The sequence below is a fragment of the Mus caroli genome, unplaced genomic scaffold, assembly GCF_978045245.1.
Source record: "Mus caroli unplaced genomic scaffold, Mus_caroli_1 scaffold_13, whole genome shotgun sequence".
NCBI lineage: Eukaryota > Metazoa > Chordata > Mammalia > Rodentia > Muridae > Mus > Mus caroli.
In genome coordinates, this window is record NW_028227268.1 from 49,406,451 (window position 1) to 49,428,562 (window position 22,112).

The 22,112-nt window shown below is 40.1% G+C and overlaps 1 protein-coding gene across 1 annotated transcript; it reads left to right on the forward strand.

The window, feature by feature from the left end:
* Positions 1-14,099: 14,099 nt before the first annotated feature.
* LOC110288286 (olfactory receptor 1468-like) lies at positions 14,100-15,035 on the forward strand. Its single transcript, XM_021154676.2, has one exon. It carries the CDS (start codon positions 14,100-14,102, stop codon positions 15,033-15,035), a length of 936 nt encoding a protein of 311 aa, XP_021010335.1.
* Positions 15,036-22,112: the final 7,077 nt, after the last annotated feature.

The window sequence follows — 22,112 nt, forward strand, 5'->3', positions numbered from 1 at the left end:
TAGGATCCAGTATTGGTAGTGTAGCAGAAGCCAGAGTCCTCAAACCAGACCAATGACTCATTCCAAGAAACATTTGAAAGCCAAGATGTGTAAACAAAAGGGTACACTCTGTGACAAACTACAATTTCCACAGAGTGACATTTGTTTTGTTTTAACTCCTTTTTTTCTGTTTTCTTTTGTGACGAGAGGTTGCATGGGCAGAGGGTTGATACAAAGGGATGGGGAGATGAGCAGGGTTGAGGTGCATAATGTGAAAGTCACAAAGAATCAATAAAAAGTTAAAATAAAATATTAATAGATACTACCCATTTGTATCTTTCCTGGGCATATTTTCAAAGAACTCTATATCCTACCACAGAGATACTTGCTCCTCACACATGTTCATTGTTGCTCTATGTACAGTAGCCAGGAAATGGAAATTTCCTAGATGCCCATCAATTGATGAGTGAATAATAAAAATGTGGACATTTACATAAATGTATACTATTATTCAGCTGTTAAGAAAAAATGAAATCATGTAATTTGCAGATAAATGCACAGAGTTTGAAACAGTCATTTTAACTGAGGTGACCCAGACTCAGAAAAACATCTTTTCAGCTATTTATTCTCAATTTTGTGTTTTTCTTATGAGACTTACCTATCCATTCATTAGCTACTTGTTGATTAGATTATTTGGGGTTTTGATGTTTGGTTACTTCCAGTTATTTATATAGCTTGGATAGTCACATAGGCTTAATATGTAGATGAAAAAGATTCACCCATTCTGTAGACTTTCGCTTTACTCTGCAGATTGTCTCTTAGTTGTACAGAAGGTTTTGAATTTCATGTATCACATTTGTCAATTCTTGCGATTATTTTCTGCATTATGGGAATCCTTTTCAGAAAGTCCCAGCCTGTGCTTATTCATACCTTAAAGTGTTTTATTTAACTTCAGATAGCAGTTTCAAAGTTTAAGGTTACATAGATAGATAGATAGATAGATAGATAGATAGATAGATAGATAGATAGATAGATAGATAGATAGATGATAGATAGATAGATAGATAGATAGATAGATAGATAGATAGATAGATAGATAGATAGATGATAGATGATAGATGAACATAATCTAAGATAAAATCAGGCCTGGAGAAATGGCTCAGCAGATAAAAGCATGTACTTTCTTGCAAAGGACCTGAGTTTGGTTCCAAAGATCCACATAACGATGTTCAAAAAGCCTGTAACTGCAGGTCCAAGGACATCTGATGGCTCTGATGTTCAGGGAATTCACACACATGGCACATATGTACATAGATACACCTATTCACAATTAAAAAGAAAATAAAATTTTAAATTATAATATCTACAAATGAGAAAACGTGCAATATTTATTTTACTGAGCCTTGCTTACTTCACTTTTTACTTTACTTTAAAAATACTTATTTTTATTAATTTTGATTAAAATATTTTGTAAAATTTTTATACATCAATACAATTTTATATCATTTTAGTTTTTCTTCTCCATTTCTGACCCCTCTCACTTTATCCAACTCCCTCTCAAATTCATAACCTCTTCTTTCTTCTTATCTATATAGAATGTGTGTGTGTCTGTGTGTGTCTGTGTGTGTCTGTGTCTGTGCGCGCGCATGTGTGTATCCTGCTGAGTCCATTTAGAGTAGATCAAACATATATATGCTTAGAGCTGTAAATTTTGGACTGGATAATGAATTCATCAGGGGCTCATACATGGCAAAAAATGATCTTCCCTCTCTCAGCAGTCATTAGTTGTCTAGAGCTGTCCACATGGAGTGGGACCTTATGAGATTTCCCCAATCCATGTTAGCATGTCAGCTAGTACTGTCATTTTGCAAGATTTCCTAGGTACAGCATCTCTGTCATATGTGGAAAACACTATCCTGTGGCAGATGCCTTAGTCTTCTAACACTTACCATTTTTCCATCCACTTTGCTACAATGCTTTCTGAACCTGGGATATAGGAATTGTGTTGTAGATTTATATGAAAAGTTTGAATATGCCATGCTCATGTTCTCTGAATTTTGACAAGTGATGGGTTTCTATTATATTCTCTGTCTGCTGCATTTTTGAAGCTTCTTTGATGGGGTACCTCAGCAACACTTATCTGTGGTTATAAGGATATGTATTTTTAACGCAGTTAGAAAATATACTAGTTTAGGAAAGTGAACTAGTAGGTCCTCCTCTAGGATCCATGATCTCACCTGCCATAGAGGCATTGTTAAGTTTTAGAGTACCCAGCATAATTTACTTCCTATTGAGCAGAACCTAAGTCCAATTAGATAAATATTGGTTACTCCGGCTTTCTTACTTCAGTGTTTCAAAATTTCATTTTTGAGGTCGCTCATCACTTAAATTTTTAAGTTGTTATAAATGAGATTTTATTTTTTTCCTATTTGATATTTACTTGGTTTACATTTAAAATCTTGTCCCCTATCTTGGTTTTCCCTCTGAAAACCCCCTATCCCATCCCCCACGCCCCCTGCTCATCAACCCACTCACTTCTGCTTCTTGGCTTTGGCATTCCTTACATTGGGGCATAGAGACTCCACAGGACAAGGGCCTCTCCTCCAATTGATGGCTGATTAGGCCATGCTCTGCTACATGCGCAGCTGGAGCCATGTGTACTCTTTGGTTGGCAATTTAGTCCCTGGGAGCTCTGGGGGTACTGGTTAGTTCATATTGTTGTTCCACCTATGGTGCTGCAAACCCCTTCAGCTCCATGGATACTTTCTCTAGCTCCTTCAATGGGAAACCGGTGCTCAGTACAATGGTAGGCTGAGAGGATATACCTCTATATTTGTCAGGCACTAGTGGAGCCTCTCCAGAGACAGCTATAAAACGCTTCTATCAGTAAGCACTTGTTGGCATCCAAAAATTTTTCAGGGTTTGGTGATTGTATATGGGATGGATCTCCAGGTGGGGCAGTCTCTGGAAGGTCATTCCTTCAGTCTCTGCTTCACACTTTCTCTCTGTAACTCCTTCCATAGGTATTTTGTTCCCCCTTCTAAGAAGGATCAAAGTATCCACACTTTGGTTTTCATTCTTCTTGAGTTTCATGTGGTCTGTGAATTGTATCTTGGGAATTCCAAGCTTCTGGGCTAATATTCACTTATCGGTGAGTGCATATCATATGTGTTCTTTTGTGATTGGGTTACTTCACTCAGGATGATATTTTCTAGTTCCATCCACTTGCCTAAGAATTTCATAAAATCATTGTTTTTAATAGCTGGGTATTAATCCATTGTGTAAATGTACCACATTTTCTGTATCCATTCCTCTGTTGAAGAACATCTGTGTTCTTTCCAGCTACTAGCTATTATAAATAAGGATGATATGAACATAATGGAGCATGTGTCCTTATTACATGTTGAAGAATTTTCTGGGAATGTACCCAAGATTGGTATTAGTGGGTCCTCGGGTAATATTATATCCAGTTTTCTGAGAAACTGCCAAACTGATTTCCAGAGTGGTTGTAACAGCTTGCAATCCCACCAGCAATGGAGGAGTGTTCCTCTTTCTCCGCATCCTGGCCAGCATCTGCTGTCACCTGAATTTTTGATCTTCACCATTCTGACTGGTGTGAGGTGGAATCTCAGGGTTGTTTTCATTTGCATTTCCCTGATGATGAACATTTCTTTAGGTGCTTCTCTGCCATTCGGTATTTCAGTTAACAATTCTTTGTTTAGCTCTGAGCCCTGTTTTTAATAGGTTAATTTCGTTCTTTAGAGTCTAAAGTCTTGAATTCTTTGTGTATATAGGACATTAGCCCTCTATCAGATGTAGGATTGGTAAAGATCTTTTCCCAATCTGTTCGTTGCCTTTTAATCTTATTGACAATATCTTTGCCTTACAGAAGCTCTGCAATTTTATGAGGTCCCATTTGTCTATTGTTGATCTTAGAGCATAAATCATTGGTGTTCTGTTGAGGAACTTTTCCCAAGTGCCTATGAGATTGAGGCTCTTCCCCACTTTCTCTTCTATTCATTTCAGTGTATCTGGTTTTATGTGGTGGGCCTTGATCCACTTAGACTTGAACTTTGTACAAGGAGATAAGAATGGATAGATTTGCATTCTTATACATGCTAACCTACAGTTGATCCAGCACCATTTGTTGAAAATGCTGTCTTGTTTCCACTAGATGGTTTTAGTTCCTTTATCAAAGATCAAGTGACCATAGGTGTGTGGGTTCATTTCTGGGTCTTCAATCCTATTCCAGTGATCTACCTGACTATCACTGTACCAGTACCATGCAGTTTGTATCACATTTGCTCTGTAGCACAGCTTGAGGTCAGGGAAGGTGATTCCACCAGAGGTTCTTTTATTGTTGAGAATATTTCTTGCTCTCCTAGGTTTTTTTGTTATTCCATATGAATTTGCTAAGTACCCTTTCTAACTCAGTGAAGAATTGAATTGGAATTTTGATTGGGATTGCATTGAATCTGTAGATTGCTTTCAACAAGATGGTCATTTTTACTATATTTATCCTGCCAATTCATGAGCATGGGAGATCTCTCCATCTTCAGAGATCATCTTAGATTTCTTTCTTCAGAGACTTGACGTTCTTATCATACATAAGTTTGACTTGCTTAGTGAGAGTCACACCAAGGTATTTTATATTATTTGTGACTATTGTGAAGGGTTGTTTCCCTAATTTCTTTCTCATCCTGTTTATCCTTTGAGTAGAGGAAAGCCATGGATTTGTTTGAGTTAATTTTATATACAGCCACTTTGTCAAAGTGGTTTATCAGGCTTAGGAGTTTTCTGATGAAATTTTGAGAGTTACTTAAGTATATTATCATATCATCTGCAAATAGTGAGGTTTTGACTTCTTCCTTCCCAATTTTTATTCATTTGAACTCCTTTTGTTGTCTAATTGCTCTGGCTAGGACTTTTTTCTACATTGAATAGGTAGAGGGAGAATGGGCATCCTTGTCTAGTTTCTGATTTCAGTTGGATTGCATCATCTTTCTCTCCATTTAGTTTGATGTTGGCTACTGGTTTGTAGCATATTGCTTTAGCAATTGTAGCATATTATATTTAGGTATGGGCCTTGAATTCCTGATCTTTCCAAGACTTTTATCATGAATGGATATTAGATTTTGTCAAATGCTTTCTCAGCATCTAATGAGATGATCATATGTTTTTTTTTCTTTGAGTTTATTTATATGGTGGATTACATTGATGGATTTCTGTATATTGAACCATCCCTGTATCCCTGGGATGAAGCCTACTTGATCATGACGGATGATTATTTTAATGTGCTCCTGGATTCAGCTTGTGTGAATTTTATTATTTTTGCATCGATATTCATAAGGGAAATTGGTCTGAAGCTCTCTATCTTAGTTGGGTCTTTGTGTGGTTTAGATATCAGAGTAATTGTGGCTTCATAGAAAGAATTGGGTTGAGTACCTTCTGTTTCTATTTTGTGGAATGGTTTAAGGAGTATTGGTACTATGTCTTCTTTGAAGGTCAAATACAACTGTGCACTAAATCCTTCTGTTCCTGGTCTTTTTTTGGTTGGGAGGTTACTAATGAGTGTTTCTATTTCTTTAGAGGACATGGCATTGTTTAGATCATTTATCTGATTCTAATTTAATTTTAGTACCTAGTTTCTGTCTAGAAAATTGTCCATTTCATCCAGATTTTCCAGTTTTCTTGAATATAGGCTTTTGTAGTAGGATCTGATGACTCTTTGGATTTCCTCAGATTCTGTTGTTATGTCTCATTTTTCATTTCTTATTTTGTTAATTCGGATACTGTCTCTGTGTCCTCGGGTTAGTCTGGCTAATGGTTTATCTATTTTGTTGATTTTCTCAAAGAACCACCACCTGGTTTGGGTGATACTTTGAATAGTACTTTTTGTTTCCACTCGGTTGATTTCAGCCCTGAGTTTGATTATTTCCTGCCATGTACTCCTCTTGGGTGAATTTGCTTCTTTTTTCTAGCACTTTCAGATGTACTGTCAAGATGATAGTGTATGCTCTCTCCAGTTTCTTTTTGTAGGAACTCAGAGCTGTGAGTTTTTGTGGGGCCATGGGTGTTGTGGAAAGAGGGGAGTGAGAGAGTGCCCATGTCATGCCAGAGTTCTGGTACTGTGGGCAGGCAGACACGGGAGGACTTCTGGATGCTTTCCATGCAGCCCTGGGTGGGCATCTGGCTGTGTTAGGCCACGGACCCCACATAAAGCATGGTGAACAAGGGGCAGCCCCAGGTACCAGGTTCTCAGACTCCAGCATCCCACACTGAATATGGTGGAGGTGCTGAGAACAGAATAGGGGCCCCAGGGCAGCACTAGGCCCTGGATATAAGGAAAGAAAAGGCAAGGGAGAGGGGGCACTGGATGGTTACCATGCAGGCAAGATTCCTTAGTCCACACCATGGCTGGAACACAGGAAGGACTTCTGATGGGAGGTTAGATGCTGCTCATTAGGAGAAAGCCTATCACATCGTTCAAACACGGCAGGCCTTCATGATCAAAGACAGTCTGGTTTTAGAGCTTTATTGTAGAAAGGCAGGGGGAAAGAGAGAAGGGAGAAAGAGAGAGAGAGACCAGCTATGGCCACATGGAGAGGTGGGGAAGGGAACAAGAGAAAGAGAGTTAGAGAGGAAGAAAGGTGAAAGCCTAAGAGAAAGAGGAGGGACCAAAGAGCTTTGCTATCTTTCTGTTGATAGGTAACTGTGCAAAGGAGTTCCTGCCAGAATGCCAGAAGCTTGGGGCATTGTCTACTTGACTGATAGCCACATGCCTCTCCTGTGGGAACTGTGTAGGCAGTAACTTCAACAGGACCCTTCTGTTGCATGTAGGTGGAAATTACCACCGACCGGGTCCCAACTGGGTTCAAGACCTAGGCTCTACTGGAGATCATGCTGTCTGTGCAGAGCCCATTGCCCCACAAGTTTTCCTCTTAGGATTGCTTTCATTGTCTCCCATAAATTTGAGTATGATGAGGCTTCATTTTCATTAAAATCTAAAAATTCTTTAATTTCTTTCTTTATTTTTTCCTTGACCAAGTTATCATTGAGTAGTGTTGTTCAGCTTCCAAATATATGTGGGCTTTTATTGTTTATGTTGTTCTTGAAGACCAGCCTTAGACTGTGGTGATCTGATGGGATGCATTGGATTATGGAAATCTTCTTGTATCTGTTGAGGCCTATTTTGGGACACCAATCATATAGTCAGTTTTGGATAAGGTACCATAAGGTGCTAAGAAGAAGGTATATTCTTTTGTTTTAGAATAAAATGTTCTGTAGATATCTGTTAAATCAATTTGTTTTATAACTTCTGTTAGTTTCACAGTTTCTTTTGTTTAATTTCTGTTTCCCCGATCTGTCCATTGCTGTGAGTGTGGTGTTGAAGTCTCCCACTATTATTGTGTGTGGTGCAATGTGTGCTTTGAGCTTTAGTAAAGTTTCTTTGATGAATGTGGGTGTCCTCCTGTTAGGAGCATAGATATTCAGAATAGAGAGTTCTCCTTCATAGATTTTTCCTTTGATGTGAAGTGTCCTCCTCATCTTTTTTTTGATGACTTTAGGTTGGAAGTTGATTTTATTCAATGTTAGAAAGGCTACTCCAGCTTGTTTCTTGGAACCATTTGCTTGGAGAATTGTTTTCCAGCCTTTTACTCTGAGATAGTATCTGTCTTTGTTTCTGAGGTGGGTTTCCTTTATGCAGTAAAATTTTGGGTCCTTTTTACTTATCCAGTCTGTTAATCTATGTCTTTTTATTGGGGAATTGAGTCCATTGATATAAAGAGATATTAAGGAAAAAAGATTGTTGCTTCCTGTTATTTTTGTTGTTAGAGATGGAATTATATTTTTTGTGGTTATCTTCTTTTTGGTTTGTTAAAAGAGGATTATTTTCTTGCTTTTTCTAAGGTGTAATTTCCCTCCTTATGTTGAAGTTTTTCCATTTGTTATCCTTTGAAGGGCTGGATTTGTGGAAAGATATTGTGTGAATTTGATTTTATCACAGAATATCTTGGTTGCTCCATCTATGGTTATTGAGAATTTTGTTGGGTATATATTGGCATTTTTGTTCTCTTTTGGTCTGTATGATGTCTGCCTAAGATCTTCTGGCTTTCATAGTTTCTGGTAAGAAGTCTGTTGTAATTCTAATAGGTCTGCCTTTATATGTTACTTGACCTTTTTTCATTACTGCTTTTAATGTTCTTTCTTTGTTTTGTGATTTTGGTTGTTTGATTATTATATAACAAGAGAAAATTTTTTCTGATACAATCTATTTGGGAGAGGAGAGGAGAGGAGAGGGGAGGGGAGGGGAGGGGGAGGGGAGGGAGAGGGGAGGGGGGAGGGGAGGGGAGGGGAGGGGGAGGGGGAGGGGAGGGGGAGGGGAGAGGGAGGGGGAGGGGGAAGGGAAAAGGGAAGGGAGGGGAGGGGGAGGGGAGGGGGAGGGGAGGGGGAGGGGAGGGAGAGGGAGAGGGAGAGGGAGAGGGAGAGGGAGAGGGAGAGGGAGAGGGAGAGGGAGAGGGAGAGGGAGAGGGAGAGGGAGAGGGAGAGGGAGAGGGAGAGGGAGAGGGAGAGGGAGAGGGAGAGGGAGAGGGAGAGGGAGAGGGAGAGGGAGAGGGAGAGGGAGAGGGAGAGGGAGAGGGAGAGGGAGAGGGAAGGGAAGGGAAGGGAAGGGAAGGGAAGGGAAGAGAAGAGAAGAGAAGAGAAGAGAAGAGAAGAGAAGAGAAGAGAAGAGAAGAGAAGAGAAGAGAAGAGAAGTGGTGTGTGTATTAAGATGCTCTCTCCATGAAGAGACTGTTTCAATGAACAATGGTTCTACTTGGAGGGTGGCACAGACATTAAGTGAGGATAAGATTCTGGTTCATTAGCTATGATTATTTTGAAAAGCATTCATCTCAGAAAAGAGTAACTTATACAGTCCTCTTCTTCAAAATTGATACAATAATTATAAATATCAAGCAAAGAATTCAGCCTCACTCTTTGTAGTTCTCTTACAAGCCACCTCGAGCTTGGGGACTTTATGGAAGAACAGGGATTTTGGTATCTAACAAGATAGAAACTCTACAGGAAGACAAACACAGTCAACTAATCTGGACCCTTGGGGCTTTCAGAGAGTGAACTACCAATCAAAGAACATACATGGACTGGGCATAAGCTTCCCTGTACATAATTAGCAGATATGCAGCTTGGTCTACATGTGGGTCCCGAATAAGTGGAACAAAACCTTTTGCCTCTCTGTAGAATATGTTCTTCTAGCTAGGTTTCCTTGTCTAGCCTCAGTGGGAAAGGATGCACAAGCCTCTCAGAGACTTGATGTACCAGCATGATGGGATTTGTAGGGGGCTTCAACATGCACAGAGGAGAAGGGGAGAGATTATGGGGGTAAGGACTGCTGCATGGTGAGGCTGGGAGCGACTGGAAGGGGTGAAGTGAGCAGGATGTAAAGTGGGTACTTTAAAAATAAAAATAATATGTATAAATGAGCAAAATAAAAGAAAGAAAATACAGCCTTCATAGTGCGAAAAATCTTTGGCAGGTGCATACCTGACAGGAGATTAACATCCAGAATACACAGCAACTCAAAAATATGAAGAATGAGAAAATAATAAACTGAATAAAAATAGATAAAAGACTAAATGGAGAGTTCTCAAAAGGAGATGCGCAAGTGGCCAATACACAGTTTTTCAAGTATTCAACATCCTTCACCTTAAGGTAATCAAAATGAAAATTAACTTGAGTTCCATTTCACTCAATTAAAAAAGGCCATCATCAAGAGAGCAAATGTCAACAAGAATTTGCAAGAGAAATTATTCACTGTTGACCAGGACATATCTGTACTAGGGCACTAGGTAGAAGTTGAAAATAGATTATTAGCACATAGAATTACACAGACAAACCTTGATTTATTGTCAACCCACTCAACATGGAATTACTAAGTAATCACACATAGATGGAGAGGGGTTTGATAATGACTGTAGTAGGTACAATTAATGCTCTCACAGAGAGGTGAGAAGGCAAAATGAGTGAACTGACATAAAGAACATGGACTACTTTTCTGTTCCATTGAGGAAGACCTAAACATGACATCTTCTTGCTATATTCCTTCCCTTTTCACATATGGGCACAGCTAGAATGTTGGGTGATGAAGTTTAAATTTTTTCAGAAAGATGCATGTCTGCACTCTCTTCTTTTGGGTCTTCTCTTATGTTGAATTGACATGTTGTCCTTCAGAAGCTTCACAGTGAGTGTGATTTTTTTTTTATGATCTCATGCTGCTTTAAACCAACTCTAAGATGAGCTGTAGACATAGCTTGGCCATTAAAGACTAGCCTCACATTCAAAAATGTAAAAACAAGTAGTGTTTGGGTAAATTTTTGTGGTGAGTGAAACACTTTAAGTTATTTATAATCAGGAAAATTCCTGATAATTTGGGATGGTGTGCAGTTACCTTTCTCCTCTTTCACTGCTAACAAAGTGAGCTCCAGTCAAGTAAAAGCCAAGTTCATTATCTGAGTATGGAATGACTATGCATCTTTCCAGGCTTTTAGGCTTTCTTATTGGTGCGATTTTTTACTGAGTTTTACTTATCGTCCTTAAATTTTACCTTTTACTAAGTTCAGGAAATAGTGATCAATGGCCATAATTGGTCTCCACTAGGGATCCCTGTAGTAAATTAGTCTGAGAGAGGTCCTAATTAATTACTATGCCTTACGTAGTGAGTTATACAGGATCTGAACTCCTCCAGGATACTGGGCACTTGAAGCCCACGGATGGCAGGGGGATGGATATATGCAGGGATGGTGCAGATAGGTGATGAGTACAGAGTCTGTGAGCCCTGTGTCTGCAAATAAAATGATGGTGAGCAGGATCATCAATCAGAAACTTGGACTCAGCCTCAGGAGAGCTAAGTATAGTCAAAAAATAAGCAGGTGTGTTTCTGTGAATCTACATGAATTTCCAGCATGATGCAGGACAGTTTTTCGGGTATGATAAATACTTCTATTCTCTGTCTTCAAGACTTCCTCATACTGTAAAAACTATTTTTGTCTCATGGTCCTCATGTAACCTCTTTCGTATTGGTGGGTTCATTACAATTATTGACCATATTTTTTTCTTTCAGTATTAAACCATTTCATCACAAGAGCAGCCCTGTGAAATGGAGTTCACTGCTGTTGTGCTAAAGGGTAGTTTTCTATACTTTATCCTGTGGGAACTTAACAAACTCTTACCAATGTCCTCTCCATGATGATGATTAATTTTATCTTCATGAGTTCACAAACATCTATGTTACTGGTATTGTATGATATTACCTCTAAATACAGTCCATCAAAGGTGACATTTATATCATCTAGGTGTTCAAGTAAACGTAGAATGAGAACTACTCATCAAAACACAGTGATTCTACAGAATACAAGATGAAGCACAGATGTAGCAAATGTTAGAAACATATTTCTTGTGATTTCCCTGTGCTGTTTAATTTGAGGACTGTGGTTTTAACATCTAAAGAAGGTATAAAGCCCATTTGTCCATTAGTGGTAACAATTGACAGTCGTTTCTCTGAAATCTGATCTTTGTTTGCACATATAACACAAAGTCACTGTTCATTTACTGGAGAAGCAGAAACTGGACTTGCTGGCACGTTCCTTTCATTTCAGTGCTCAGGAAGGAGAGTCTGAATTCTCTCTTTAAACAAGGCTGAGATACACAAGAAGAGCATCTTTTTAAATGCTGCATGACATTTTTTGCTATATGATTTTCCTGCTGTAATGTTTATCCACTATGTTTTAAGTGTGCAAGCTCTGAATGCAGCTGGACTAAAACACTATCAGTCTGTGAAGACACAAGCATTCACCCTAGATTATAACTTTTCAGAAATCTTACTGAGATTTATTGATGTTTCTCCTGTTTTGTTATTTTGAGATGCATCATAGTTTCAAATTATCCAGTGTTGTCAAGAATCATAGTGTGTGTGTGTCTCTGTGTGTGTGTGTGTGTGTATGTGTGTGTTTGTGTGTGTGTGTGTTCACCCATGCATATGACTTCTATACAGACTGACATTGGAATCCCTGAGAACAGTAGAGGTTAGAGAATTGTATCTAAGGAAGAAGATGCAAACTTTTTCTATGAAGAAATATATTTTTTCACCAAAACCCTTATTCTGATTGTATGAAGCTCATCATGTGATGGAGTGCTCCTTTTTTACTCAAAGCTCACACATTTTAATGACATTTAGAAAACATCTGCATATCTGGATATCAATTAAACTTATTTAAAAACTACCATTGGACTTAACCCATTTGATGCATAAATTAAATTAACCATAATATATATTATATTTATACATAGAATAAATGTCTGAGGAATAACTCAAGTGAAAACTCAAGAGTAATGTTGTTGCTTCTTCATGTTATTATTTATAAATATTTTATCCTGTGTTGCACATCAGGATCAATTACATTTTGAGGATTAAAGCATATGGATATGATATGTAGTCATTGGCACTTCTGAGAAGTGAAACCAATGGTTAACTCTAACACTGAAAACATGTTAGCTCTCTCACACTCATTATAGAGTGTAAAATTTAGTGTTAAGTATTCAAGTATTTATATTTAAATGGTAATTTTATCTACCTTTGAGGTTGAATTAATCTGTATCAGTTTGAGCTGCAGGTAACAAATTTTCACTGGCCAAATACATGCAACATGATAGGTATTGACCCTAGTTGGAGATTATGAATGATTGTAAATAACCAAATAGAATGAAGGCATTTGTGACCTTTCCTGCATAAACTTTACAACCGATGGGAAGATAGTTTAAAGCCATAATCACAGTATTAAGTACATGGGATGTAAGTATAGGACGCTATGAAGCATGGTTGAAGGTATCAAATAGTACGAGAGGAGAGGGTAAGTTTAGTTATGTATGTGATAAGCAATAACCATTACATGTGAGTGAGGATGAACCAAATGAAAGGGAAACAGAAGGGAAGAAGTGAGAGGCAGAAAACAAGCAACTCTAAAATGTGGGTTGTGAAGAGATTGACCCCAGCATTGAATGATAAAAGGAAAGCATGTGGGACCATGTGGGATGTACAACTATCACCTGTGATATGACAAAAGAGAATTTGTGTCCCAAATAGGAGCCTTGTTCTTATCCACATAGCAAGAGTGCTAACATAAATAATTAATCAAAAAAATGTGAAGGAACTCCTCTGTTAAAATGCCACAGAGTAAATGATGCATGTTGAAGGAGAAGAGAAGGATCAGGAGACAAGAGAAGATGGGCATGAACTGAGTCTACTTCTATATTCCAGTAAAGACAAGGTGTGTCCTGATAAATGAATAAAATCACACATAGAGGAATGGATGGAATAGGAGAATGGAGAAGAGACTTGTAGAATATGCAACAGCAGTTCAAATTAAGAAAAGAGTGAATGGATCTAAAATCACAGATTTAGGATGAAAATCATATTGGTTTTTTTTTGTGTGTGTGTGGTTCTATGGAGACTGGAATGGTAGGGGAACAAGGAATGCTTTCAGAAATAATAAAGTGACACCATGAATTTCAGTTGGGGCTTTTGAGCTTCATGCCTGTCATACATGCAATGGAAGGGAGATGATTGTTAACAGTGAAGCAGAAATCTGTATGTTACAGGGACATGCAAGTCTGATTTTGAACTTATAATATAACATTTTTTAGTATATGAGATTTTCTTAAAATTTATATTAAATTGTGTTGGCAACATAACTCAAATTCATTAAAAAAAACAAAGTATAAAATTGCACAGACCAAGTTAAAAACAACAGGAAGAAGAGAAGGATCAGGAGACAGGAGAAGATGGACATGAACTTGAAACAAGAGAGAGAAAAATTAGTCCACTTTTCCATCTCAGTATAAGTGCATAGAACTATTTAGGAAAGAATTAGAGATGCATATATTTTAAAGAAAATGTAAGAAAAATCATTAGTAATTTTAATGAGTACAGACATTTGGTGTTTTGAAATTATAATTTCTACAAATATGGTCAGCTCCATTGTTGTAGAATATGTTCCCTAGATATATGTTGATTTTTTTATTTTAAAGAATCTGATGATTTCTCATTAGGATACTGGAGAGGAAGAATGATAAAGAGCAACCAAACTCTCTTCAGCCAGTTCCTCCTCCTGGGCCTGCCTATCCCCGCAGAGCACCAGGAACTCTTCTTTGTCCTGTTCCTGGCAATGTACCTCACCACCATCCTGGGGAACCTCATCATCATCATCCTCATTCGACTGGACTCTCATCTCCACACACCCATGTACTTCTTTCTCAGCAACTTGTCCTTCTCTGATCTCTGCTTTTCCTCTGTCACAATGCCCAAGTTGCTGCAGAACATGCAGAGCCAGGACACATCCATCACCTATGCAGGTTGCCTGACACAAATGTACTTTTTTGTTCTTTTTGGAGGCCTGGAAATCTTCCTGCTTGTGGTCATGGCCTATGACCGCTATGTGGCCATCTGCCTTCCCCTTCACTACACCAGCATCATGAGTCTCAAGCTCTGTGTGTGTGCAGTGATGATATCCTGGGTATTTAACATGCTGTATTCCATGTTGCACACTCTACTCTTGGCTAGGTTGTCATTCTGTGAGGACAACATGATCCGTCACTTTTTCTGTGACATGTCTGCCCTGTTCAAGTTGGCCTGCTCTGATATTTATATAAATGAACTTATGATATTTATCTTGGGAGGGCCCCTTATGGTCATTCCATTCTTACTCATTGTTGTGTCCTATGTACAAATTATCTTCTCTATTCTAAAGGCTTCTTCTACTCGGGCCATATACAAGGTCTTCTCTACCTGTGGCTCCCACCTGACTGTGGTGTCACTATTCTATGGGACAATTATTGGTCTCTACTTATGTCCATCAGATAATAACTTTACAGCAAAGGAGGCTTCTATTGCCATGATGTACACAGTGGTGACTCCCATGCTAAACCCTTTCATCTATAGCCTGAGGAACAGAGATATAAAGGAGGCCCTTATAAACGTTCTTATCAAGAAAATACCTTTATAATGGCAACTCTGGGATTTTTACTTAAATTTATTTAGTGAATATACTGCTATTAATATTACAAAATTTATCCTTCCTAGGGAACCCACATACAAGTACATAATACATACTATTCCCATCTGCAAAAGGGAGTTTTAAAAAGTAGTTCAATTGGGAAAGGGGACCTTGGAGATCCAATTATGCCATCCTCTGCCTTAAATGTGTGATTCTGCTGGGCATAGTGACACACACCTTTAATCCCAGCACTCGGAAGGCAAAGGCAGGCAAATCTCTGAGTTCAAGGCCAGCCTGGTCTAAAGAATGAGTTCCAGGACAGCCAGGGCTATACAGAGAAACCCTGTCACATTAATTAATTAATTAATTAATTAATTAATTAATAGAGTGAATCTAAGTAATCATTAAGTAAAAGCCAATGTTTTATCAGATTCTGTTCCTTACATTCTTTTTATTATTATGGAAAATAGATTTTTCTCTCATACTATACATGCCAGCCAGAGTTTCCCCTTCCTCCACATCTCTATGCTTCTTCCCCAAATATACTTCTCCCTTTCCTCTGCTGAAAAGAGATGGCCTCCAAAAGAGGACAAATAAACATCACAATACAAGATACAGTAAGAAAAGATAAGATCCCTCATATCAAGGATGGCTAAGACAACACAATAAAAGGAAAAGACTCTTAAGAGCTGGAAAAAGACTCAGAGATAAACCTGATCACACTGTTTGGAGCCCCACAAAATCACCAAGATAACAGCCCTAACATATAGACAGATGACCTAGTAGAGACCAATGCAGAACCCCTGCTTGACTTTTCAGACTGTGGGAGCCCATGTAAACCATTGCTTAGTTGTTAGTGTGGGACTGTGTTCTCCTGGTGTATTCCATCCCCTTTTATTCCTACAGTCTTTCCTCACCCTAAAGAGGGTTACCCCATCTCTGAAGTGAGGAACCCAGTGGAGGCTGCCAACTTAAACTCTTTCTACATAATGTTTATGTATAGATCTCTATATCTTCTCCCATCTGATACCAGAAGAATTCTGTATAATAATGACTTTACTGTTGCCCTACCTAGCCCTAAGCCCCTTAGCATGGTAGTTGGGGGTAGTTGATAAGGAATGGAATCAATGAAAGAACCCCTGGGGACCAGGTGAGAAATAGAAGCAGACTCATTTATTGTAGTAGTGGGGAGTGCCTTTATGCAATCTGTCCATGTCCCCTCAGTCTGTAAATGCTTGTTCCACATAGCTGGTACCAGCCAATTGTCTGCTCTGGTCATAAGCTCTGTCTTTGTTCATCCCCAGGTATCAGAAAGTCTATGGGGTTCATAAATGTGGATGTGCCAGCTGTACCTCTGTGGGCTATTGCACACTACTAGTCAGAACATGCTGACTCACTCCTTCTACATATCCACCCTTTTTCTTTTAAAAGTTGCCAGCTCAGTGGGAGCCAGAGTTCTATGCTCTGACCTTGTTGACTCCACCTCAGGGGGCAACCAGCATAAGGAACTATGCCTGTCTTAGGTTGCCCCAGCTATTGGGGTCTTTCCAGTCATTCACTACAGGCTTTGGAAGATCAGCCTCCCTGGAGAACATGCCCAGGTGGAGTAGGTAAGCCTATTCAGAGGCCTTTGTATCTATAACCTCAGGAGGCATGCCGTGTTCAGGGCCATCAACACTTGGAGCATGGTCTTATTGATGGAACACTGAAGCAACATATGCTGCATAAGACACTTATAGAGAAGGATTACTAACCAAACACCCCCTAATATTGTGTAAATGTCCATCCAAGAGGGGTTAAAGATCCTTTTAAAGTCTTTACTTTAAGGTCTCATACTTTAATAATAAAGCTCATTTCAAGGACATAGCTGGAGGTCTAGTGAAGTTTAACTATTTGTTCCCTGAAGATTATAGAATAATTGAGAGACATAGTGGACCATGTCTTCTTGATATATAGACCAACTTCAACCTATCTGAGGTGAAATTATGTACGTGGTAGGGGGCCAGGTAGAAAGCCCTAAACCTAGGGTCACAGACAAGAAGAGACATATCCTGTACCATCTCAACAAGTCAACCTGTTATAAAATATGGATGACCTAGTAAAGATAATTATGCATGTCCTATACCTGGAGGGCATCAACAGAGTGAAATTTTACTCTGTCTAATGTTTCCACTGTTTTCATAGGCACTGTTGTTGTAGTTGCCCCCACTACAGCTGCCAAGATGGTGCTAATTGTGGACACAGTGATGCCAAAATCTTATTTGACCTGTTGTAGGGGTTGTAAGTCAGTTTTAGACATCAAAGTGATAGCATGGAAATGAGTTGCATTAGTCATAGGTATCCATATCGCAACAGGTTCACATAGGAAGATGGCCAATTTGGTTGGACCAGAATGTCATTAGATGTCATGGTAGAAAACAGTTTAGCACTTCTTGGAGGTCAAAAGCATTTGTTAGAAGAAAGGAGAATGGGGGTAAGGGTGTGAAGACATACTGGAGTGAGGAGCAGTGGACTGTGAGGGAAAGACTGGTCCTTGCTTGACCTGAAGGCTTGAAGCCCTGGAGGAATGGTAAGAAATTTTCCTGCTCCTGGCACCAAGCCTCTGTCACGTAGCCTCAACTCCTCATAGATTTGTGGCCATCGGTCATGTAAGGGCAACACCCCAAACCCTTCCACATGTACATGAGACATCCCTAACATCTCGGATCAAGACAATAGGAAAAGAGATGTGACCTATGGTCACATAAGCTCAAGACAAAGATGTCCATGCAAACAAGGTATGTAGAGGTCCAGAGAGTGTTGCCAATATGCTTTCCTTCCCAGATATTCCCTGCAAAAGATATTTAATCTCAGGCCCACCCTGAGAAGTGGAGTGTGGTTTTATACATCAACTTTCCATCATGACAATAAATGTCTCAGAACCATGGACTACTATCTCTTTTCATTGAGATCTTCCATGGGGAGCCATGGAGAAGGACTTTGCCTACAGAACAACATTCTAATCTCCTGTAGAAGGCCTCTCTATATTCTTAGCCACAACTGCCACCAAGCCAAGGAATTTCCCCGTGGGACAAGCCAGATCCTCCCTTTCTCCCCACCCTAGCCCTGGGCTAGACACAGCCCACAGGCACCCAAATCCAGTCTCTGCTCTTCAGAAGCTCCCAGCAGCACTTCAGTGTCCAAAGGTCTGAGAACCATATGGCCCCAGCCTCTTCGAAGGCCCTGGGACTCCCAAGCCAGCCTCTGGCTTTCCTACAACTCAGACTGAGCTTTCCCACCCCCAAGCAGTGCATCAGTGCTTCCCTATAGCCTTACACCTGCCAGGCACGGTGTGTAATAAACACAGTTAAACTCCCTGCATCCCACCTTTCCAAGAAGCTTTGGGAAGAGAGATTTTGGGCCCAACATAATCCTACACTGGGGTAGGCCCCAAAATAATTTGGGAAATTTAACTATATTCACATTCATACCATTGCCAGATGTGTCAATACAAGTCCCATTTAAGATACTACCACCCCTTAACAGAAAGAGGGGGTGTAGGTTGATACATCCAGAGACCCCCACAAATGTCCCTGTTTCCCAGAATGATATCACATCTAGTCTGGGTGGATGTTCTAAAGGAATATGGCTGGTCCTCATCTGGTAGAAAGCAACATAGCACTAAGGTATAGGGGGACACATAAGAATCATTGGAGTTAACAATATGTACTCCAAAATCCTGTACTTAGCCAGAGGGGTTAGAGTTGACAGTGTTCCCACAGCATTGGAAGTTTGACTATAGTTGGCAGTCTACTTGTAGGGAGATAGTGAGGAACAGTAGTGTGATAGATACCCCGCTGAGATGGAGAGGAAACAAGGCCAGCTTATGACCAAACACCAGGGGAAAGAATCTCCATACCCAGCGCCTTCCCACAGTTTTATTGCCATGAAAATCCCATTATGGGGTTCTTTGTAGGAAGCCAACTCTAAGATGGTGCTGGTTTCTGGTGTGCCTTTGTGGCAAACAACACCACTGTGCAGGCCCTAGCCCGAATCTGGCACCAACCCCTCCCCAGCGGCTGCACGCAAATTAGGTGCCAGCAGACTGACCAATCCCAGGGGGCCACAGAGCCTTCTCCTGTGCGGGGGTGCATATAAGCAGTGCTCCCTGGGTGCCCGGAGTCCCCTGTAGCAGCATCGAGGTGTTCCTGCAATAAAGGCTGTTAAGAAGAATCCGACCATGTTGTGTCGTCCTTGCCGGCCGAGGTGGGCACAACAGTTGAGGTGGGCACAACAGTTCTTAAGTTGGATACAAGGGAATCTCTCAGCTTCTATCACAAAACAGATGATTCTAGCTACAGGCCAAGTGCTGGTAATCATCTGAGTTGCATCTATAGGGTCCATGAGTGGAAGACCCAGTGTGGTGTTGGTCATAAACATTATAGGGTACCCAGGGCAACCTGAGTCCAAGGCAATAATAGAGGTGACAAAGACACAAGGGCCAATAACTCCTCACCATATCCAAAAGAGTAGAATGAAGAGAAGAGTCAGACTCCATAGCATAGACATAAGATCAGGTATCTACTATTATGAGCATATAGAGGAGGCTATAATAATAGAGGGTAATGAGTAATGCCTATCTGCCCTAAGGGCCTGGGTAATAGGCCTCTGGGATTCATGCCCCTCATCCCCAATTGAGGGGGCACGAGGAGGGGCACAAGTAGCACAGTAATGGCCAGATGTTTACACTGAGGCATTGAAAGCCCTAGGATAAGTTTGTGAAGGCTCTGTAGGGACTGGTGAAATTGTTGGTACAGCATTTGGACCTCTTCCAGGAGCTCAGGATCCACGAACATGATCATGTAGTACATTCAATCATTTCCCCAAGCCAGGGCACCGGGGAACCCCAAATGTGACCTAATGTGGCAAATATACAAAGGATGGGCTTCTGGTCATTGTCAGGGAGAGGAGGTTAGGTGTTCTTTAATTTGGAATAAGGGTGATACATGGGTCACCTAAACTACATATTGGATATCAGAAAAAAAATTAACAACCTCATCCTGACATATCTCAAAGATCATTACTCTCACCATTGGCTCTCACAGCTGAACTGACCCAGACTTGGGAAGTACCTGGGTAACTTCCTGTTTGACAGGGCATTGTATCAAGATGCTATATCTGAGCTTGTTACTGTCAGAGAATGCAAGGATGACCCCACATACACACTACTGGGGAAGATGATGGGGTGCTATGGGGCTTAATCATGAAGGGGAGTAAAAGGAAGGTGGAGAGTCACCTGTACTTCATTGTCTAGTGCCCCAAGAATCCAATCACCATTTCCTGAAAGCTAATTGAATCTGACCAGAGTGACTGTGAGTGCCTCAGTGAGAAAGGCAAAATGATTTTATCTGGTCTCAATCTGCTTAAAAACTACTGTTGGATGGGCTGCAGAGGTGGCTCAGCTGTTAAAGGCTAGGTTCAAAACCAAAAATATAAAAACTACTGATGTTTTTTGTGCAATTTTTTCTTGATTGAGACACATTAAAGTACTAACAATCAGAATAATGGCTGGTAAGCTGAGGTAGTTTTCAGTCACCTTTCCTCACTCCTCACCCCTAATAAAGTGGGCTCCAGTCAAGCAAAAGGCCTGTTCATTACCTAAGCAGACAATGAGTATGCATCTTTTCATGCTTTCTTTTTTCTCTTGGTGCTACTATTTATTAGTTTTGTTCGTTTTCTTTGTTTTTCTTTTAAGTCTACCTCCTCTAAGTGTAGGGAGGTGGGATTGGTGATTATAATTGGTCTCCACTGTAGTTCACTAAGGTAAATTGGTCCTAGAAAGGCCTTAGGTAATTATTTTATCTTTAATCCCTTATTCAGGATCTGGAATCCTCTGGGATATAGGACCTATAAGTGCAAGGGATGGCAGTAAGGGTTGTGGGCAGGGATGATGCAAATAGGTGATGAGTACAGAGGCTGCTATTCCTGTGTCAGCAATTAAAAGGAAGGTGAGCAGGATCATCAACCAGAACCTTTGACTTAGCCTCAGCAGAGCAAGTACATTCAGGAAAATAAGCAGCTGTCCTCCTGTGAACCCACATGAATTTCCAGTGTGATTCAGGACAGTTTTAGGGGTATGATAACATTCTTCTTTTCTCTCTCTCCAAGACTGTGCCACACTGTGCAAGTATTTTTTTCATGGTCATCCTGTAACCCCTTTCATATTGATGGGCTCCTTAAAATTATTTTTTTTCTCTCAGAATCCTACTGTCTCAACACAGGAGCAGCCCTGTGAAGTGGGGTTCAGTGATGTACTGCTGAAAGGTTGTTCACGATACCTTCACGTGTAGGGTCTTCATAAACTCTGAACACATATGATGATCTATTTTATCTGTACAGTTCGCAAATCTCTGTTTTACTGATACTGAATGAGAGTATTCCTAAGTGCAGTCCATCAAGGTGACATTAATATCATTTATGTGTTCATGTCAATGTACAGTAAGGGCCACTCAACCAAACTCAGTGCTTCTACAGAATCCAATGTGACAGAAATATGTAGAAACAATTAGCTTATGATTTTTATGTGATGTTTCATTTGAGAACTAGGCTTAACTTGTAAAGAAAGTATGAAATCCATTTACCCATCAGTGATAGTAGTTGATGGTGATTTTTCTAAATTATGATCTTTGCACATATGCATGTGAAACACAAAAGCAGTGTTCATTACAGGAGAAGCTGAAACTAGGCATCATGGCACATTCATGTCATCACAGTGTTCAGAACACAAAGGCATATGTGAGGTTGTATATTTGAGGCTGATCTGGGGCACATAAGAATAACATCGTTTTGACTCTAGTTGCATATGTAGCAGAAGATGGCCTAGTCGTCCATCATTGGAAAAAGAGGCCCCTTGGTATTGCAAACTTTATATGCCCCAGTACAGCAGAACACCAGGGCCAAGAAGTGGGAATGGGTGGGTAGGGAAGCAGGGCGGGGGGGGGGGGGGAGAGTATAGGGAACTTTCGGGATAGCATTTGAAATGTAAACAAAGAAAATATCTAATTAAAAAAAGGTTATGTTTGTTTTTTTTTTCCTACATGGTTTCCC